General features: G+C 40.1%; 1 protein-coding gene across 1 annotated transcript in view; it reads left to right on the top strand.

Moving 5' to 3' along the window:
* Positions 1-1,182: 1,182 nt before the first annotated feature.
* Positions 1,183-17,785, top strand: part of LOC126475040 (juvenile hormone esterase-like) — an 89,386-nt gene continuing 72,783 nt past the window's right edge. Inside the window, 2 exon segments of the mRNA XM_050102586.1 lie at positions 1,183-1,334; positions 6,167-6,301. Coding sequence (XP_049958543.1) covers positions 1,269-1,334; positions 6,167-6,301 — 201 coding nt within the window. The 5' untranslated portion in view covers positions 1,183-1,268.

Genomic DNA, 17,785 nt, shown 5'->3' with positions numbered 1-17,785 from the left:
AGTGCCACTAAAGCGGAGGTTCTGAACACTGTTTTCCGAAATTAGTTCACCACAGAAAATGAAGTAAATATTCCAGAATTCAAATCAAGCATAGCTACCAGGAGAAGGAGGAACTGAGAAGCGATTTTTCTAGATGTAGAGTAGCAACTCAAATCACAGAATAAAGAGAAGTCTTCTGGCCCAGATCGTAAACAAATTAAGTTCCTTTCAGATTATACTAGTGTAATAGTTCCATACTTACCAATCATATACAACAGCTCGCCCGGCGGACGATCCCTACTTGATTCCATGCTGCCAGAAGACTTTCGACACGGTGCCTCTTGCGTGCAAACAGCGTGCTTATCGATACAGTCTCGGCTGTGCGAATAGATTAGTGATTTTCTGCCAGAAGGGTCACTGTTTTGAAAATGAGAATAAATCATCGATTAAAAGAGAAATTACATACGGCGTTCCCCAAGGAGATGTAATAGGCCCCCTGTAGTTCCTAATCTATACAAGTGATTGAGGAGACAATCTGAGCAGCCCTTTCAGACTCCTTGTAGCTAATGCTGTCATTTATCTTTCACGGAAGTTGATCAAAAAGAATTGAAAAGTCAATTAGACATGTTATTGGTATTGGGCGAAAAGTGGCAACTATCTATAAATAATGAATGGCTAAATGGTTCAAATGGCTCTGAGCACTATGGGACTCAACATCTGAGGTCATCAGTCCTCTAGAACTTAGAACTACTTAAACTTAAGTAACCTAAGGGTATCACACACATCCATACCCGATGCAGGATTCGAACCTGCGACCGTAGCGGTCGCGCGGTTCCAGACTGAAGCACCTAGAACCACTCGGCCACTGTGGGCGGCTATCAATAATCTGAATGGCTTCGTATCCAAGGAAGGTTATTTGCCTTACACATTACTGACAACAATTTCTGTGATGAACAGATAAGTAAATTTCTGAATGAATGAGAAAATAAAGAAGTAAACAGTTTCCGACTAGCATTGGATCAGAGGTCCAAACCTCGCCTGTGTTTACAAGTTTAGTTCAGCCACTATCACACGAACACAGCCAAGAGATAATGAATTGAGTTCTCGTGACTGTGTGGTACTCTTTGAACGTGAAGGACACCTGTGCGGCAGCTGTATAAACAATAGGCTACCAAGAAATTTCAGTAGTAGACGAGGCATGAGCGCAGGCTGAGGCACATTTAACGAATGAGCCACAGTTGAAGTAGTGTATCTTGGGTTCTGCTTGCGAAGCTGAAGAAGATACTGCCATGCTGCTGCACGTTAGAAACTTGCTTGGCATTATCCTTCTTCTTCGGTTCGCCGCCAAAGGCAAGGTAAGGTTTAGACCCGATAATTTCATGGTCGGAAAAGGTGAAACTAAATTTAAGGCAATAGTAACGTCTCTATCGTGAGAGGAAATGGAAGTACTTCACACTGATTAGTGCTGTAGTATCACTCTCCTAGAACAGTAAATAAGGTGCTGTAAAATACAATTTAGGGAATATAATGAGTATGTGGCTATTGCAGCGAAAATAAAGCAACATATTGTATGCTTCAATAACGAAAGTCTGTTATGTCACACTGCCAAAATTTCGTAATCGCATGGATGTTCGTATGAGTAGTTAAAAGCAGAATGCTTCTGACTGAGTAGAGATAAAAATCTATGATAAGACTTATGGAATTTTTGTTGGTTTTAAGATAAAAAAGTGACTTCATTATGTCGTCCGTAAAGGATGGCGTCATGAGCAGCTGATAACTAAACGCAAATAAATCTGTGTTCTGAGTCACACTTCAAACGTTAAAACCAACTAGGCGAGAAAATACTCACTTAAATTCCTGATATTATTGGGGAGCACGATTCGTTCTTCATAATAGCACTTCAAGTAAAAAAATGCTGAACATCGCTAGACATTGCATCTGTTCTTAGCGGTATGTGATGTGTTATGGTGTTTTATCACATTTCACACCTTATAGCTACGATACATGTGGCTATATCTAGATTAAGTACGAAACAGTTGCCAGAACCTGTTTGTTTAAAGTACTGGACGTAACAGTACTTCACTGTGTTGTATGACAGCATATATTATATTTGTTTTAGTTTTAAAATGTGAATGGAACGTACTAACGTCTGTATGAGGAGCAGAAAACTTACGATGATAGTTATTAAAATTATGCACATTTAACAATAAAAGACCTGCATAGTAGGAGGAAAAGTTTGGTTGACTATTTTGTTACGTTGATAAAAACTTTTTTAATTTATAAAATGCTAGACTTCTCAAATTATTTGTTGTAATAGAAAAACTGCTGCAGAAGACGCACAAATTATATACATTAGACATGAGGATAAGCGTATAAAAGATTAATTAAAAAGCTGTAAACTGAAATTTGTGGTAAATTTATTGAAGTCATAAGTACTTTGTCAGAACATCTGGAAAAGTGATTGAGCTTATTTTATTACTGACACTAACTCACTATCCCTCAAATTTTTATCTGATGAATTAAATTTCAAGGTAGCCCTCTGTCGAATGTCCTTTATGTCATACTTCTATTATATTACGCAGTAATGCAATGTGATATACATAAAATTAAACGAGCAGTCTCCGCTAACTATTCTCAGCCACAGTTGTAATTAATGTAAATAGTTATGTCTGATATGTATAACATATATACATGCAACAACTAGTAGCAGCATGTGTTTCCTGTTTCTTTACCTCTAAAGACGATGAACAATTTGTTTACGATATACGTTAATGTTTAGTAAAGGTATCTGTGTTCCTCACTAAGACGAGGAGTAAAATTGTGGGATTTTGCTCTTGCAGAGGCAAGTATGATTAACTGAAAAGCATATTGGTACAGAAAAGTATGGACTATAGTACCTTATTTGTCTACGTAATTCTCTTTTAGATATACAAGACTTTGTAGTGACTAGACTCCTGTCGCGAAGTGTCTTTCTGGAAAATTACAGCCCTCGAGAACCACAATATCCTCTTCATTGGTTTTACAACAACTCCAAAATTTTTTTTTGATGTTGGGTAACGAAGGGTGTAGTAAGTTAAACTCTACAACAATTCATACTATAATACCTCTCTTAACTCACTCACAGTGGCTTTTCGTCAGAAAACGCATTATCCTCGTACAAGATGATTAGTATTTTGTGGTTCAGATCTTTTCTCTCATATTTTGATGTTTGCTTGATTTGGAAAAAATCTGAGCTTTTGGCGGTTGTTATTTTACTCTTTCAAAGGTAATAAAATAAGAAAAATACTGTATAAACTTCAGAAAATACTGAAAATAAAGCTCCACGAAAACATGGACTTATTTATCTAAGTTCTGCTGAAAAAATGGAATTTTTATTTTTAAATGCCTGTTTCGTCTAAATTTTTTAAGCATCTTCATGGGTAGTGGACGGTCTTGTTTCAGAAGGTTTGTCATTACAGAAAATCTGTTCTTCGTTTAATGTTGATCTTGTACCTCCAGAACTATTAACACATGTCAGCACAGCACAAAAGCATATGATACACTTTTACACCGTGATATTTAGATGAGTACTTCTGAACATGGAGCAAACATTCAGGTTTTCATTTGCTTTTGATCAACATATGGCAACCACCTTTCAACAACTTACTTAAAGGTAACTATTCCTTTAAAATGAACCGCATCCATTCTTCTAATATGCCTTAAGACGTTAGATAATTCGAAATCCTAATATCCACATACCCAGTGGGTTCATTTGTTGTTAAAGTTCAAGAAAGATCTTTACATGTATCATCTCCACGAAAAGTATGGCCACATTTGAATTTTGTCATCCCAATAATTAAAAGAAGCCTTGTAAATCATCAACCGCTTTCGATGAATTGTTGTTGCTGACAGACCATCCAAATAAGATAATTGTTATTAGTCGCGACTCTTTTAAAGACCTGTATCAACAAGACTAGCCCCAGATAAGAATGATGTTTGCCTTCCGCTATTGGGAATCACATACGAGAACAAACATAAAATGGAATTGCTGAAATGCTCGGCTTGTGTCATGTTCTTTTTTTTTTTTTTTTTTCTTGTGGTAACAAAACGGAAGAACTAAATATAGTATGTACTCTTCAACTGTATCGTATTCGACTCGTGATGTTTCTGAAAACGGCATTATTTTCTAATGTGAATGTGGAGCTCCTCAGGAAACATGATTGAATGTTGGTACGCATCGCCAAGGTTTCAAATATAGATGCTGAGTCAATTTATTGATCCTCGACTTCAAGCTGCACATTTTCTGCCTGAGATTGCGCTGGTGTCATATTTTCCTGTCTTTCCTAGATAATATGTACTCTATTAAGTGCGTAATTTGGGTGTCTTGGCTACATAGAGAGCACTCTTCCCTGTTAAGTCACAGAATGAATACTGAGTTTTTTAGATAATGTCATTGGGCTTGTATGGTCTGTTTATTGTATGTCATAACGATAACGGAGGGTTCGACATTAAGTCCCAGCTAAACTGCCTGTTATTGTAATGCGTTATAAGATTTACGTTTACGGTAATGAACTGAATTAGTGAAAAATGCAATGATGCTGATAACATACTGGCTACAGACTTTCTCTTTTTTGACTATGGTTGATGATGAAAAATGGCTTTAATATAAACCTTCTGTAAGCAGGCTGTTTAGGTTTTCTTATTGGTAACGCCACGTAGCGTTCAGTATGAAAATCACTGGCTGTGCTGTGTGCAGTCTGTGGCTAGTTTACATTGTCTGCCATTGTAGTGTTGGGCAGTTGGCTGTTAACAGCGCTTAGCGTTGGACAGTTGGAGGTGAGCCGCCAGCAGTGGTGGATGTGGGGGAGAGAGATGGCGGAATTTTGAGAGCGGATGATCTGGATGTGTGTCCATCAGAGACACAGTAAATTTCTAAGACCGGATGTCATAAACTGCTATATATATTATGACTTTTGAACACTATTAAGGTAAATACATTGTTTGTTCTCTATCAAAATCTTTCATTTGCTAACTATGCCTATCAGTAGTTAGTGCCTTCAGTAGTTTGAATCTTTTATTTAGCTGGCAGTAGTGGCACTCGCTGTATTGCAGTAGTTCGAGTAACGAAGATTTTTGTGAGGTAAGTGATTTATGATAGGTATAGGTTATTGTTAGTCAGGACCATTTTTTTGTAGGGATTTTTCCAAGTCAGATTGCGTTGCGCTAAAAATATTGTGTGTCAGTTTAGTGTTGATCAGAATAGGTAAAAAGCGAAATGTCTGAGTACGTTCAGTTCTGCTCAGCTGTTTGAAAATCAAATAATGTAAGAGGTTCATCAGCACAGTAATTCATTAATTTTTCTAAGGGGACGTTACACTACCACTATGACTTTACGTATCAGAGTAATGTCTCGTCAAAAGCAGCCTGATACAGAGTGTAGATACATATTACATATCAGTATTAAATATTCGTATTCTTCTAAAAGCTTAAGACTGCATGTGAAGTAATCCACTCTGGAACAAATTCCACGTTTCATTTTAGCTAGTGCAAACAAACGTTGTTCTATACAGAGTTAAAACATAAAAATACGATTATATACCATTTCATCAGGCTGTACCTTCTCCCTGCATGTCGATCAGTGCGCCCTTGACTAAACATCGCTTGGCAGTGAACCTAGAAGAGATGTCCCTTGTTACCTCTATGAATATGTTTCATTAAAGCCACTTTAGGCTAGAATGATGGAATGCTGTGGCATAGTCTCTTTTACATTCTGAATATTTAATTTAATTAAGAGAGAGTATCAGTGAGAATTGATGATTTTTTCTTTTTTTATTTGGTGAAAATTTTCACATGACTAACTTTGGAAGATAATCCACAGGTCTTTATAACGACGCTGAACGATCTATATTGACATACGTGGAACTTCTTGTAGCCCATTCGTATTTGTAAGGTAGTTTCTAATAAAGGTCTAATAAAATTGTTTGTCCAATACATATTCAGTAGATATCAATTACCGAGGGTGACAGAGTGATCCACAGTAGTTTCCACATGAATGTGGAGAACGTGATGCACAATCAAGTACAGGACTAGAGATCAATATTTACAAATACCTATTTTCAGATATCACATTTATGTCACTGAATAAAGATAATGTTGCTGTTAGTAAATCACCTATATAAGTTGTAGTAAATACGTAATTTCCCTACAGGCTGAGGACATACTGGTGACCGTGGACGAGGGCACGCTGCTGGGAACCACGGCCACCAGCCTCTACAACACAACGTACACGGCCTTCCTTGGAATCCCATACGCTGAGCCGCCGCTTGGAGCGCTGCGTTTCGCTGTGAGTTGACTGCCAGCAGACAGTGATAAGTAACAATCGGGTGCTGACTAACACTAAGGGTGGCGAGCACCAACCAGGAGTAAGTGAAAATAAAGTGGTAAGTTACTGAGAGAGAAGAAAATCGGTGACTTTCAGTCGATAGTACTGAACTAAAGGAGTAAATTACTACAGGAGTAAATTTTTCATTTACTTCCGAAGTAAATTTATTCACTCCATTACTGGTGGAGAGCACCACTGAAAATTACGCTACTACGTTAGTAACTGAAGGAGGAAATAAGGCCAAAATTTACTCCTAGGTTGTAGTGGGAGTAAAGTAAGAGAGCAAGGTGCGACCTTTGAATTCTGTATTTTACGTGTCGAATTCTATGGATTACCTGGACAACGAAGAACATATGGAAATTGAGGAAGAGCCGAACATCCCAAGAATGAGGGTTGTAATGGAGAGAAGTGACCCAGTGACTTCAAAGCGTGGTTTGGGTATCGTAAGGAATCATTTGAGCTGTTGCTTGATATGCGACCGCTGCCAGCAATCTTGTACAGTGGCTTCATTTCTGTCAAGTCATTTATAAGTATGTCTACAATATCGCAGAAGGAACATCAAGCTTCTCGTAACCCTAGTACAAGACCTCGTTCAAACTCAATAAGGTGTTAATAATGGAGTCTTCGTCACCTTGAAGGTATAAGCTCACCACGTCCAATTTCGAAGGAAACTAACGCTCATGACATGATTTGCACCCTCACAGTGGTGCTACTAGCGCCATTCTTACGTGACTGGTGCGAAATTGTATTAAGCATCATCAGATGTAGAAACATGCCTATCAATTTTTGTTTACGTTACTCAAATCCTTGTCGGTACTGTGATTACTTTTGTCTGTGCATTTTGAATAAAAGCGTAAAAATCCAAAGTAGTCCGTCGCAAAGACTGGGATTTATATAACCGTCATTTACGGGCTATGTGGCAAGCCACCAGCTTGTTTTAGGTCAGTCGGAATATACATAAAACAGATATAGAATCAAGGAGAAACAACGATATCTCGTCCAGCCCCTAGGGAGAATTAGCTGAAAAAACAGAGATGGATCTTGTGAACTGAGAACCACGAAAGAAAGCGGCTAGCCATGAACAGTCACATAACAGATGCACACTAAGATGGGCGATACGACAAATCCTACCGCTATAACGTCTGTTGAACCGTAATGCTGCTTACTCGTGGTGCAAATGCCGTATCTATAAACTTAATAACCGACGAAGTTGCCACGACCGTTCTACCTCTAAAGCTAACTGCATCTACACACGGTCTCTTCCAAGGGAACGGAAGCCAACACATACATCGCAAAATGGTGGCAATTGCTACACTATTGGTAGTCACGAAGTGAACACCCCCCTAAGAACTACAACGAAATGGGACTGAGGAAGAGCACCTCAATAGTTTAGTAACCGCGTACGTGGCACAACAGTGTGCCTTCTCATGTAAAAAGATCCCTGTAACCAACTAGACCGACTGTGGCAATGCGAATCGTTCCTAATACTTTCGGTAGAGGGTTGGTTAACGTAAGGCGGCACCTGCTCCCTGAATGTGAGTGAGGTCAGTATTCCTACTATCAGGCGTTGGAGTGGCTTGAATTTGAATGTGAAGGTCCAAAAATTCTACTATTTCTATACCCAACAAGAGGAGCATCTTACTATAACTATCATAAGGTAAAGGGTCCCGTTGTTGTTGTCTTCAGTCCGAAGATTGGTTTGATGCAGTTGTCCATCCTACGCTATCCTGTGCAAGCCTATTCAACTCTGAGTAACTTCTGCAACCTACATCCTTCTAAATCTGCTTACTGCATTCATCTCTTGGTCTCCCGTTAAGATGCCCCCGCACCACCCACCAGGGCAAAATTAGTAATCCCTTGGTGTCTCAGAATGTGTCCTACCAAACGATCCCTTCTTCTAGTCTGGTTGTACCACAAATTACTTTTCTCCACAATTTTCTCTCCAAAACACTTTGAGAAAAGACAATTAAATCTATAGTCGATGTTAGCAAATTTCTCTTCATGAGAAACGCTTTTCTTTTCATTGCGAGTCTACATTTTATATCCTTCCTACTTCGGCCATTATCAATTACTTTGCTGCCCAAATAGTAAAATTCATTTACTGCTTTAAGTGTCTCATTTCCTAATCTCATTCCCTTAGCATCACCTGATTTAATGTGATTACTTTCCATTACCCTCGTTTTCCTTTTGTTGATGTTCATCTTATATCCTCCTTTCAAGATACTGTCCTTTCCGTTCAACTGCTCTTTCAAGTCCTTTGCTGTTTCTGACAGAATTACAGTATCATCGGCGAGCCTCAAAGTTTTTATTCCTTTTCCCGGGATTTTACTTCCGACGTCAAATTGTTCTTTTGTTTCCTCTTCTACTTGCCCCATATACAGATTCAATAACATTGGGTATAGTCTAAAACCCAGTCTCACTCCCTTCTCAACCACTGCTCCCCTTCAACCACCCTCGACTATTACAACTGCCGTGTGGTTTCTGCACAAATTGTAAATAGTCTTCCGGTCCCATTATTTTACCCTTACCACCCTTAGAATTTGAAAGAAAGTATTCTAGTCAACATTGTCAAAAGCTTGATCTAAGTCTACAAACTTTATAAACACAGGCTTCCATTTCCTTAGCCTATCTTCTGTGAGAAGTAGGAGTGTCACCATTGCCCTGCGTGCTCCAAAATTTCTCCAAAATGTTAACTGATCTTCCCCGAGGTCTACTTCTACCAGTTTTTACATTCTTCTGTAAAGAATGTGTGTTAATATTCCGCTACAGTGATTTATTAAACTGGTAGTTCGGCACCTACTTTATTCGGAGTTGCATTATTATGTTCTTTTGAAGTCGGCGGGTAGTTCGCCTTTTTAATACATCTTGCTCACCAGATGGAAGAGTTTTGTCATGACTGGTTGTCCCAATGCTATCAGTAGCTCTAACGGAATATCATCTACCCCGGGGGCCTTGTTTCGACTTTGGTCTTTCAGTGCTCTGTCAAATTCTTTGCGGAGTATCATATATCCCATCTCATATTCATCTACGTCTTCTTCCATTTGCATAATATTGCCCTCAAGCACATCTCCCTTGCATGGACCCTCTACGTACTCCTTCCACTTTTCCGCTTTCCCTCCATTGCGTATGACTGGTTTTGCGTCTGAGCTCTTGATATTCTTACAGGTGATTCTCTTTTCTCCAAAAGGCTCTTTAATTTTCCTGTAGGCTGTTACTGTCTTTCCCCTAGTGATATGCGCTTCTAAATCCTTACATTTGTCTCTAGCCATTCCTGCTTAGCTACTTTTCATTTCCTGTCAATCTCATTTTTAGACGTTTGTATTCGCTTTCGTCTGCTTCATTAAAGCAATTTTGTATTTCTTTCCTTTCATCAACGAAAATCCAATATGTCTTGGGTTACCAAAGATTTCTAATAGCCCTCCTCTTTTTACCTACTTGATCCTCAGCTGCCCACCATTTCATCTGTCAGTGCAGCTCCTTCTTTTTCTATTGTATTCATTTCCCCTGTTCCTGTCAATCGTTCCCCAATGCTCCCTCTGAAACTCTCTACTCCCTCTGTTTCTTTGTGTTTGTCCAGGTCCCATCTCCTTAAGAGGCTACATTTTTGCACTTTCTTTAGTTTTAATCTACAATTCATAACCAATAAATTGTGGTCAATGTCTACATCTACCCCTGGAAATGTCTTACAATATAAAATCTGGTTCCGAAATGTCACAATTACGTAATCACCTTCCGGTGTCTCCAGGCTTCTTCCACGTACACCACTTTCGTTCACGATACTTAAACCGAGTGTTAGCTATGGTTAAATTGTGCTCTGTGCAAAATTCATTCTTTTCCCTCTATCCATTTTCACCTACTACCCTTCCTTCTCATCCTTTTCCTACTATACAATTCCAGTCCTAATGACTGTTAAATTTTCGCTTCCCTTAAACATCTGAATAATTTCCTTCATCTCATTACACATTTCTTCAATCTCTTCATCATCTGCGGAGCTAGTTGACATATAAACTTGTACTGCTGAAGTGGGAGTGGGCTTCGTGTCTGTCTCGGCTACAATAATGCGTTCACTATGCTCCACTATGCTATTCATAATAGCTTCCCCACGTTCCAAATTTTATTCATTATTAAACCTACTCCTGCATTACCCCTATCTGATTTTGTTCTTATAACCCTGTATTCAAGCAACCAGAAGTCCTGTTCCCCCTGATACCGAACTTTACTGACTCCCACTATATCTAACTTTAACTTGTCCATTTCCCCATTCAAATTTTCCAATCTATCTGCCTAATTAAGGGATCTGATAATCCACACTCCGATCAGGGGATAGCAAGTTTTATTTCTTCTAATAACGAAATCCTCCTGAGTATTCCACGGCTGGAAATCTGAATGGGGGACTATTTTTCCTCCGCGATATTTTGCACAGGATGATGCCATGGTCATTTAACCATACAGTAGAGCTGCATGTCCTCGGGAAAAATTACGGTTGTAGTGTACAGTTGCTTTCAGTCGTTCGCAGCATCAGCACAGGTTGATGTTACAAGGCCAGATCGGTCAATCATCCAGACTGTTGCCCCTGAAATTAATGAAAAGGTTGCGGCCCTCTTCAGGAACCGAACGTTGGTCTGGCCTCTCAACAGATACCATTCATTCGTGGTTGCACCTACGGTACAGCTATCTGTGTCGCTGAGGCACACAAGCCTCCCCACCAACGGAGTTCATAGGGCGAGTATGGGATCAAAGTAGGAATATTACCCACTTCCTGCAGCTTAAAGAAACGAAGCAAATCGTTTGATTATTTTCGCATTATATGTGGTCTATGGTGCCTCTTAATGGGCTGGTGGAGGCTCTATTTAGCTCATGAGCCATTCCTGAGAAAACCTGAAAAATATGGTTTTGAGTTCCGAGATGGCTGAGCACAGCAAATGATTGAAATTGTTGCCATAGGCCTATAGTCCTAAGATCCTGATCTCGAGAAACCAGGAAAATTTTCTTGATATCTTTATCCGCTTCCGAAATCTATCGCTTGTTCCTTAGTCCCGCATTTTGAGCGGGGTTGGCGTGGTTAAATCGGATTTGGCAAGTTAATGTGAAGGGGTGGCCGGATGCCCCACCTGCCGCCACCCTGTACCCCCCGGGACGGAATCAGAGTACCCCATCTGTCTGCATCTAGTTTAAATCTTGGAAAAGTGCGGATGTGTTTCAAATGTCTGTGAATTGTGTAACTGAGGCGGGACTTGGGGACCAGTCCGGTATTCACCTAGAGGGATGTGGAAAACCCCCAAAAATCCACATCCAGGCTGGCCAGCACACCGGCCCTCGTCGTTAATCCGGCTGGCGGATTCGATCCGGGGCCGGAGCCCCTACCCGAGCCCAGGAAGCAGCGGATTAGCGCTCTCGGCTAACCTGGCGGGTCTTTATCCGCTTCCGAAATACGGGGGTTCAAATTTATTCTACTTGTTCACGTAAAATACGCACGTTATATCGGGTGTGAGGCAAAACGTAGTTTATGAAGTGACTTATCGCGGAGGAATATGTTGTAGAGTGCCTCCGTTATCATCATAAGGGTTCTGGGAGCACCATGTTGTAGAACCAAAACACATGCACGTAAAATCCGGTCTGGGGTGTAAAATTAATTTGGTCTTCTTTGAATTTCACGAAGAAAGCTATCAAAATTTTACTGGCACATAAACTGCTTTTCATGTGAATGGCGTGCCATGCTGTAGCAGGAAAAAGATCCAACAGAAAACGCTCCTAACGGAGCAGACAAAAAGTGAACATGCTCCTGTTGAATATGCTCCTGCACAGTGGGAGTGGAACATAGTTGACAGTGACAGAACAGTGCTGGGAAAGGAGTGAAGGAGACAGCGCCTGAGGGACATGAATAAAGAGAAGTGGGTGAGAGCCAATGACAAGGACAGACCATTTATGACAATGACAAGGAGGAAGGGAGAGACACTGTCAGTAGAAGAGGTAGCAATAGTGCTACAGGATCAATGAGATAGTTGCAGTAAGAAAAAGAAAAAGGGAGACAGTAGAAGTGGGACGGAATGAAGGAAACTGTGGCTCTGAGACAGGAGACAGTGACATACAAGAAGATAATGACAATGAGTTGGGTTGAACGAATGAGTGAGAATGGGCAAGGGGGATTGAATAAGTACAGCAACTTACCTCGCTGGACTGATGGGTGAGAGCGAGTTACAGTTAGCAGCTTTTTGCAGTGAGAGGTGAGTTACATGTTTAAAAGAGCGCGAATAGTTTTGCATGCCAAAATTTTTGAAGGTGTTGAGGAAGATAGAATGAGGGAGCTTGTACCCCACCTTTCAGTCAGTCTTTCAAGAAAAAGTGTAATAGATTTTTTTACGCTCCGAAAGGAGTATTTTTCCGCTGGTGAATTTTATGAATTACGTATCTCCTCATGATGAACATCCTTCCACCCCCAACATTCGACAGTCCTCTGTTCAGCCAAGCTGTATCCAATGTATCCAATTAATTGAGAAGGTATTCAGATACCACAGAATTATGCTACTATCCACATGACCGCAAAAAAAGTGGGACGAATTAGAAAATAATACTTTATTATGAACGTTATATGTGCCACACCAGAAAACGGACTGATTCCGAGTGAAAATAAAAAACATTCTACAAGGTAAATCTTGTAAATGAAGAAACAGTACCCAGCCACTGCCAATGATGCTATTTATTTAGAAAAATAGTGCCGTTACTGGTTTTGAACCGACATCCTCATCTTCAGGCTGCTGTTCACGTTGGTATTGGATTTGTTGTTCTTCACATTACTTGTACGTTCTTTTCTTTTTTTTCTATAACTAGCGTAAGGAACAATAAACGTAATATAAACTTTAACGGGCATCTAAAGATCAACCTGTCGGCTAGAAACCGATAACGGTGCTGTTAGCGTAAATAGATAGCATTATTAACAGTGCCGGTTACTGTTTTCTTATTGGAAAGAATCAGCTGCTACTTTATATGCAGCCACGGCATCATTAATGCCAGTTTTCGGTAAAATAGCAGGAAGAAAGATTTAGTCGCAAGTGTCATTAAGATTGAGGTACTGCGTTTTATTTATGGTAATACAAATCATAAATATAGCGTTAGGTTTTTAACTAATAGAAAACTATATGGCTAGCGATTAAATTTTGAAAGTTCGAGTGAAAACACAGCTACGTACAAAAAACCATTTGCCATCTGCTAACACATTTTTCAGACTTGAATGGGGTACCTGTAAACTCAGTCTCTAACTACCCGTCAGATTGTGTTTGCTCATGCTACTTCTATTGCAGCAAGTGAAGCACCATTGTCCTAATGTCCTTATGTCTACATAAAGAGGGACACCGACACGGCATACCACAACTTGATACTATACCAAGTTATCTTTATCCTCCATATCCAGTAAAGCTATAGGACCACTTAAGAGACCTGTAGTGGAAGTCGAATTTCCTTTAGCAAAATTTTTATTTGGTCTGAATTTGAACAAGACGTGTCAAAAGTTACTTGCCTTTAACATAACTCTTAATTTGTTACTTTAAGTGAAACTGAGGTACGTCACAATTAATCTGCTTTTAGTAGAACATTATACTCGAATACGAACATAACAAACATAAACAGAGGAATAAAATTAATACCGTTTCGAATAAGCTTTGAGAAGTTGGCGAGAGTAAATCTTTGGGAGGAACCCTATGAAAGGGAGACTGCATGGAAGCTACTGCGCCAAGATATCCTGATGTGTGCAGCTCGTTGATACAAGATACGAGATATAAATTCAAATCGTAATTAAGTCAGCAAGTTGGGTTGCACATCCAAAATATATGAGAAGCGCTCAGATTGCCGATTGTACTGCCATGGATTGTGAAAATTTACTTCTGCTCGAAATCAGCAGAGTGTTGTAAAAAAGCCATAGATGGACGGCAGCTCCTCCCTCTGACGGAAAGCGCCGGTATCGCTCAAAACTCCATCCCCGACTCTCTCAAAAGTTCTTGCCTCCTACCAAGCTTCCCCACTCTCAAACATTACAGCAAGAGGGGCTTACATGATGGCTGAGGAATACCGCAAAATTTTCGAAAAATCGGGGAAAAGACAACATACACGAAGGAATTTAACCTTCACAAAGTTGCTACTGGATTGATATCAAGTTATTTTTGACTTATCAATCACTCCAACGCCTCAGCTAGCACGAAGGCATCATTCCTCAAGACTCGAGCACTGAGGAGCCTAATTATCGTACTCACTATTTCCTGGCTCGGCGGGGCATATGTTAACCATTGCCGCCTTGGCGCTACTCGCTAACACACAACTGACAGTAATGGGTGTACGCAACCTGAGTCAAATCTAAGGACGTGTAAGAGAGTACCGACAAACAACTGCACTGATAACACGTTTTGTGATAATACGACACTTAAACTCTTTTCCATTTCCACTCTGAATATGACGTACAACAAGGAGTCTATAATGAAACGAACGTTTATCTTGTAGATATGACTCAGGCATTCCTGATAATGAGTCAACTATATTTTTTCTTTTTCTGAGTCTTCAGTCATCTGACTACTTCGATGCGGTCGACCACGAATTCCACTCCTGTGTGAAATTTCTTGTTTCTGAGTAACACTGGTAACCTCCATCCTCAGTCATTTGCTCTACAGTGTTTAGTCCCTATGGCTACCTGTAGTAGTATGGTAGTTATATCCTGATGTCTTAACGGGCGTCCCACCATACAATTCCTTCTTTTTGTCAGTGTTTCCCACATGTTACTTTCCTCACCGATTATTTGGGGAACCTCCTCATTCCTTACCTCATCAGTCCACCTAATTTTTAACATTCTTCAGTAGCACCGCATGTCAAATGTTTCTATTTTCTCCTCTTCCGGTTTTCCTGTAGACCATGTCTCAGTGCCATACAGTGCTGTGTTCCAAACGTACATTCTCAGAAATTCCTTCCTCAAATTAAGGCCCATCTTTCATGCTAGTAGACTTCTGTTGGTCAGGAATGAGTTTTTGTCAATGACAGTCTTTTATGTCTGTTATGTCTTCCTTGCTATTTAGGTAAAAGAATTCGTTAACTTCTCAACTTCGTGATCCTCATTCACTACTTTCGTCTTCGATTGATTCTCAGTCCATACTCTGTACTCATTAGACTGATCATTTCGTTTAATACATACTATATTTCATCTTCACTTTTACTCAGGACAGCAATGACGTCATCGAATCTTAGCACTTATATTCTTTCACCCTTAACTTTTATCCCTCTCTTGAATCATTCTTTTATATCTGTCACTGCTTCTTCGATGTACTGAATCATCATCAGTGTTCAAAGACTACATCCCTGTCTTACACCCTCTTTAATACAAGCGTTTCGTCTTAGTCTTCTACTCTTGTTGTTCGTGTTGTGTTGGCTACTGTGGGAGTCGGCACCGACACACACAGGGAAGGAGAGAGGTTGAAATGAGAGGTGGCAGGAATCCAAACTGTTCTTACATTAAACTTTATAATTAATAGGAACCTTTATTTATGAAAAGAAAAGAAACATGACTTAATTTCTTGTGTCTCCTATGTACAATTATGTTTATCCACTATTACTACTAGCATAACGTAGGCTAAGAACTGTTTTCCTATCACTCCGTGTTGATGCTCTCGAAGATTGCGACTGAACTTGGCACGACCAGCCAATTCAGCATTGACAGGGGGGGGGGGGGGGGGGGGAGGGGCACTGAAGTCTGTCTTCGCGGAGGTGTGGCGCTGCCCGCTCTTTCCATTGGTACGCGGGTCAGCGTCTTCTTGATGCCGTTCCGCAGCGCCTCGTTGGTTGGGGTGCAGTCGATGCTTCAGGACAGCACAGATCCTTCTTGGTTCTTGCACTTTATGTATATTACCCGTCTTTCCCTACAGCTTACCGCTATTTTTCTCAGAATTTCAAACATCTTGCATGACGTTACACTGTCGAACGCTTTGTATAGGTCTCATGAACGTGTCTGAATTTTCTTCAGTCTTGCTGCCGTTATCAATTGCAACGTCAGTATTACCTCTCTGATGCCTTTGCCTTTCCTAAGGTCAAACTGATTGTCATCAACACATCTTCATCTTTGTTTTTCGTTATTCTGTATATTATTCTTGTCAGCAGCTTCGCTGCATCAGCCGATAATTTCCGTACTTACCGTTTGTTGCAAGCTTTTGAATTGTTTAGATGATGTTTTTCCGGTTGTGTGATGATGTATCACCAGTCTCATACAGTCCACACACCAGCATGAATGTTTGTTACCACTTCCCTCAATGAATTTAGAAATTCTGCCTTAATTGTTTTTAACTTGTCGAAAGCTCTTTTACACTATGATGCTTATAGTGGATACCCTATCTCTTGCCTCTCGACTCCCCTTTCTTCTTCTGTCACGTCATCAGACGCTTGCCACCTATCTGCTCTCTTCTCTGTATTTAACAGTGGAATTCCCATTGCACTCTTAATGTTATCAACCATGCTTTTGGTTTCAGCGAAGGTTGTTTGAATTTTTCTGTATGCTGACAATCATTTCTTTATCGATATCTTCACATTTTTCATGAAACAGTTTTGCCATAGCTTCCTTGCACTTCCTATTCCTTTCATCCCTAAGTGACGTGTGGTTCTGTATTCCTACATTTCCCTTTAGATTATTCTGCTCCCTTCTTTCGTCAACCAACTGAAGCACTTTTTCTGTCACCCAAGGTTTCCTCACAGTTGCCTTATTTGTGCCTTTGTTTTTCTTTCCAACCTCCGTGACTGTACTTTTTAGATATCTTTTCAACTGAAGTGCCCTCTGAGCTGTTTACTACCGCAATATCAATTGCCTCAGCGAACTTCATGCGTGTCTCTTCATTCCTTAATACTTCCATATCCCACTTCTTCTCGCATTAATTCTACCTGACTAGTTTCTTAATCTTACGCCAACTCTTCAACATTAGTACATTGTGACCTGAGTTTGTATCTGCTCCTAGGTACAATTTACAATTCACTACCTGAATCGGAATCTCTGCCCGACGATGATGTAATCCAAATGAATCGCTGATTGCAAAAACCTACAGCCACATTTGGTGAAAACTGAGTTAAAGGCAAAAATGCGTACTCTGCACGTAGCTCCACCAGACTGTTCATGAAAACAGAGGAGGCTATCGTTTGTTGCCGTTCAAACAGAGATAGAAACTTTGAGCAGAGTGCAGAAAGTCCCAAGTCCAGGACTTCGGTTATTTTTCTTCTCAACTGTTGGCACTACAGTAAAGTGCGGTACAGCTGTATGGAAGAAATTGGCATTGTGGATTTTAGTATTCTTGTGAAAATGGTTGTAGTGGCGTGTACCAGCAGTTATGAGAAGAAAAGAGTGAAACATTCTCCGGAATATCAAAGAAATATTATGAAGAAAGCTAAAATTTATGGAGAGGAACATGTGAATCAAAGAAGCAAAGAAATTCC

Source organism: Schistocerca serialis, chromosome 4 (genome assembly GCF_023864345.2).
Source record: "Schistocerca serialis cubense isolate TAMUIC-IGC-003099 chromosome 4, iqSchSeri2.2, whole genome shotgun sequence".
Taxonomy (NCBI): Eukaryota; Metazoa; Arthropoda; class Insecta; order Orthoptera; family Acrididae; genus Schistocerca; species Schistocerca serialis.
The sequence above is the reverse complement of the archived record's forward strand: the minus strand, read 5'-3'. Positions and strand labels throughout refer to the sequence as shown.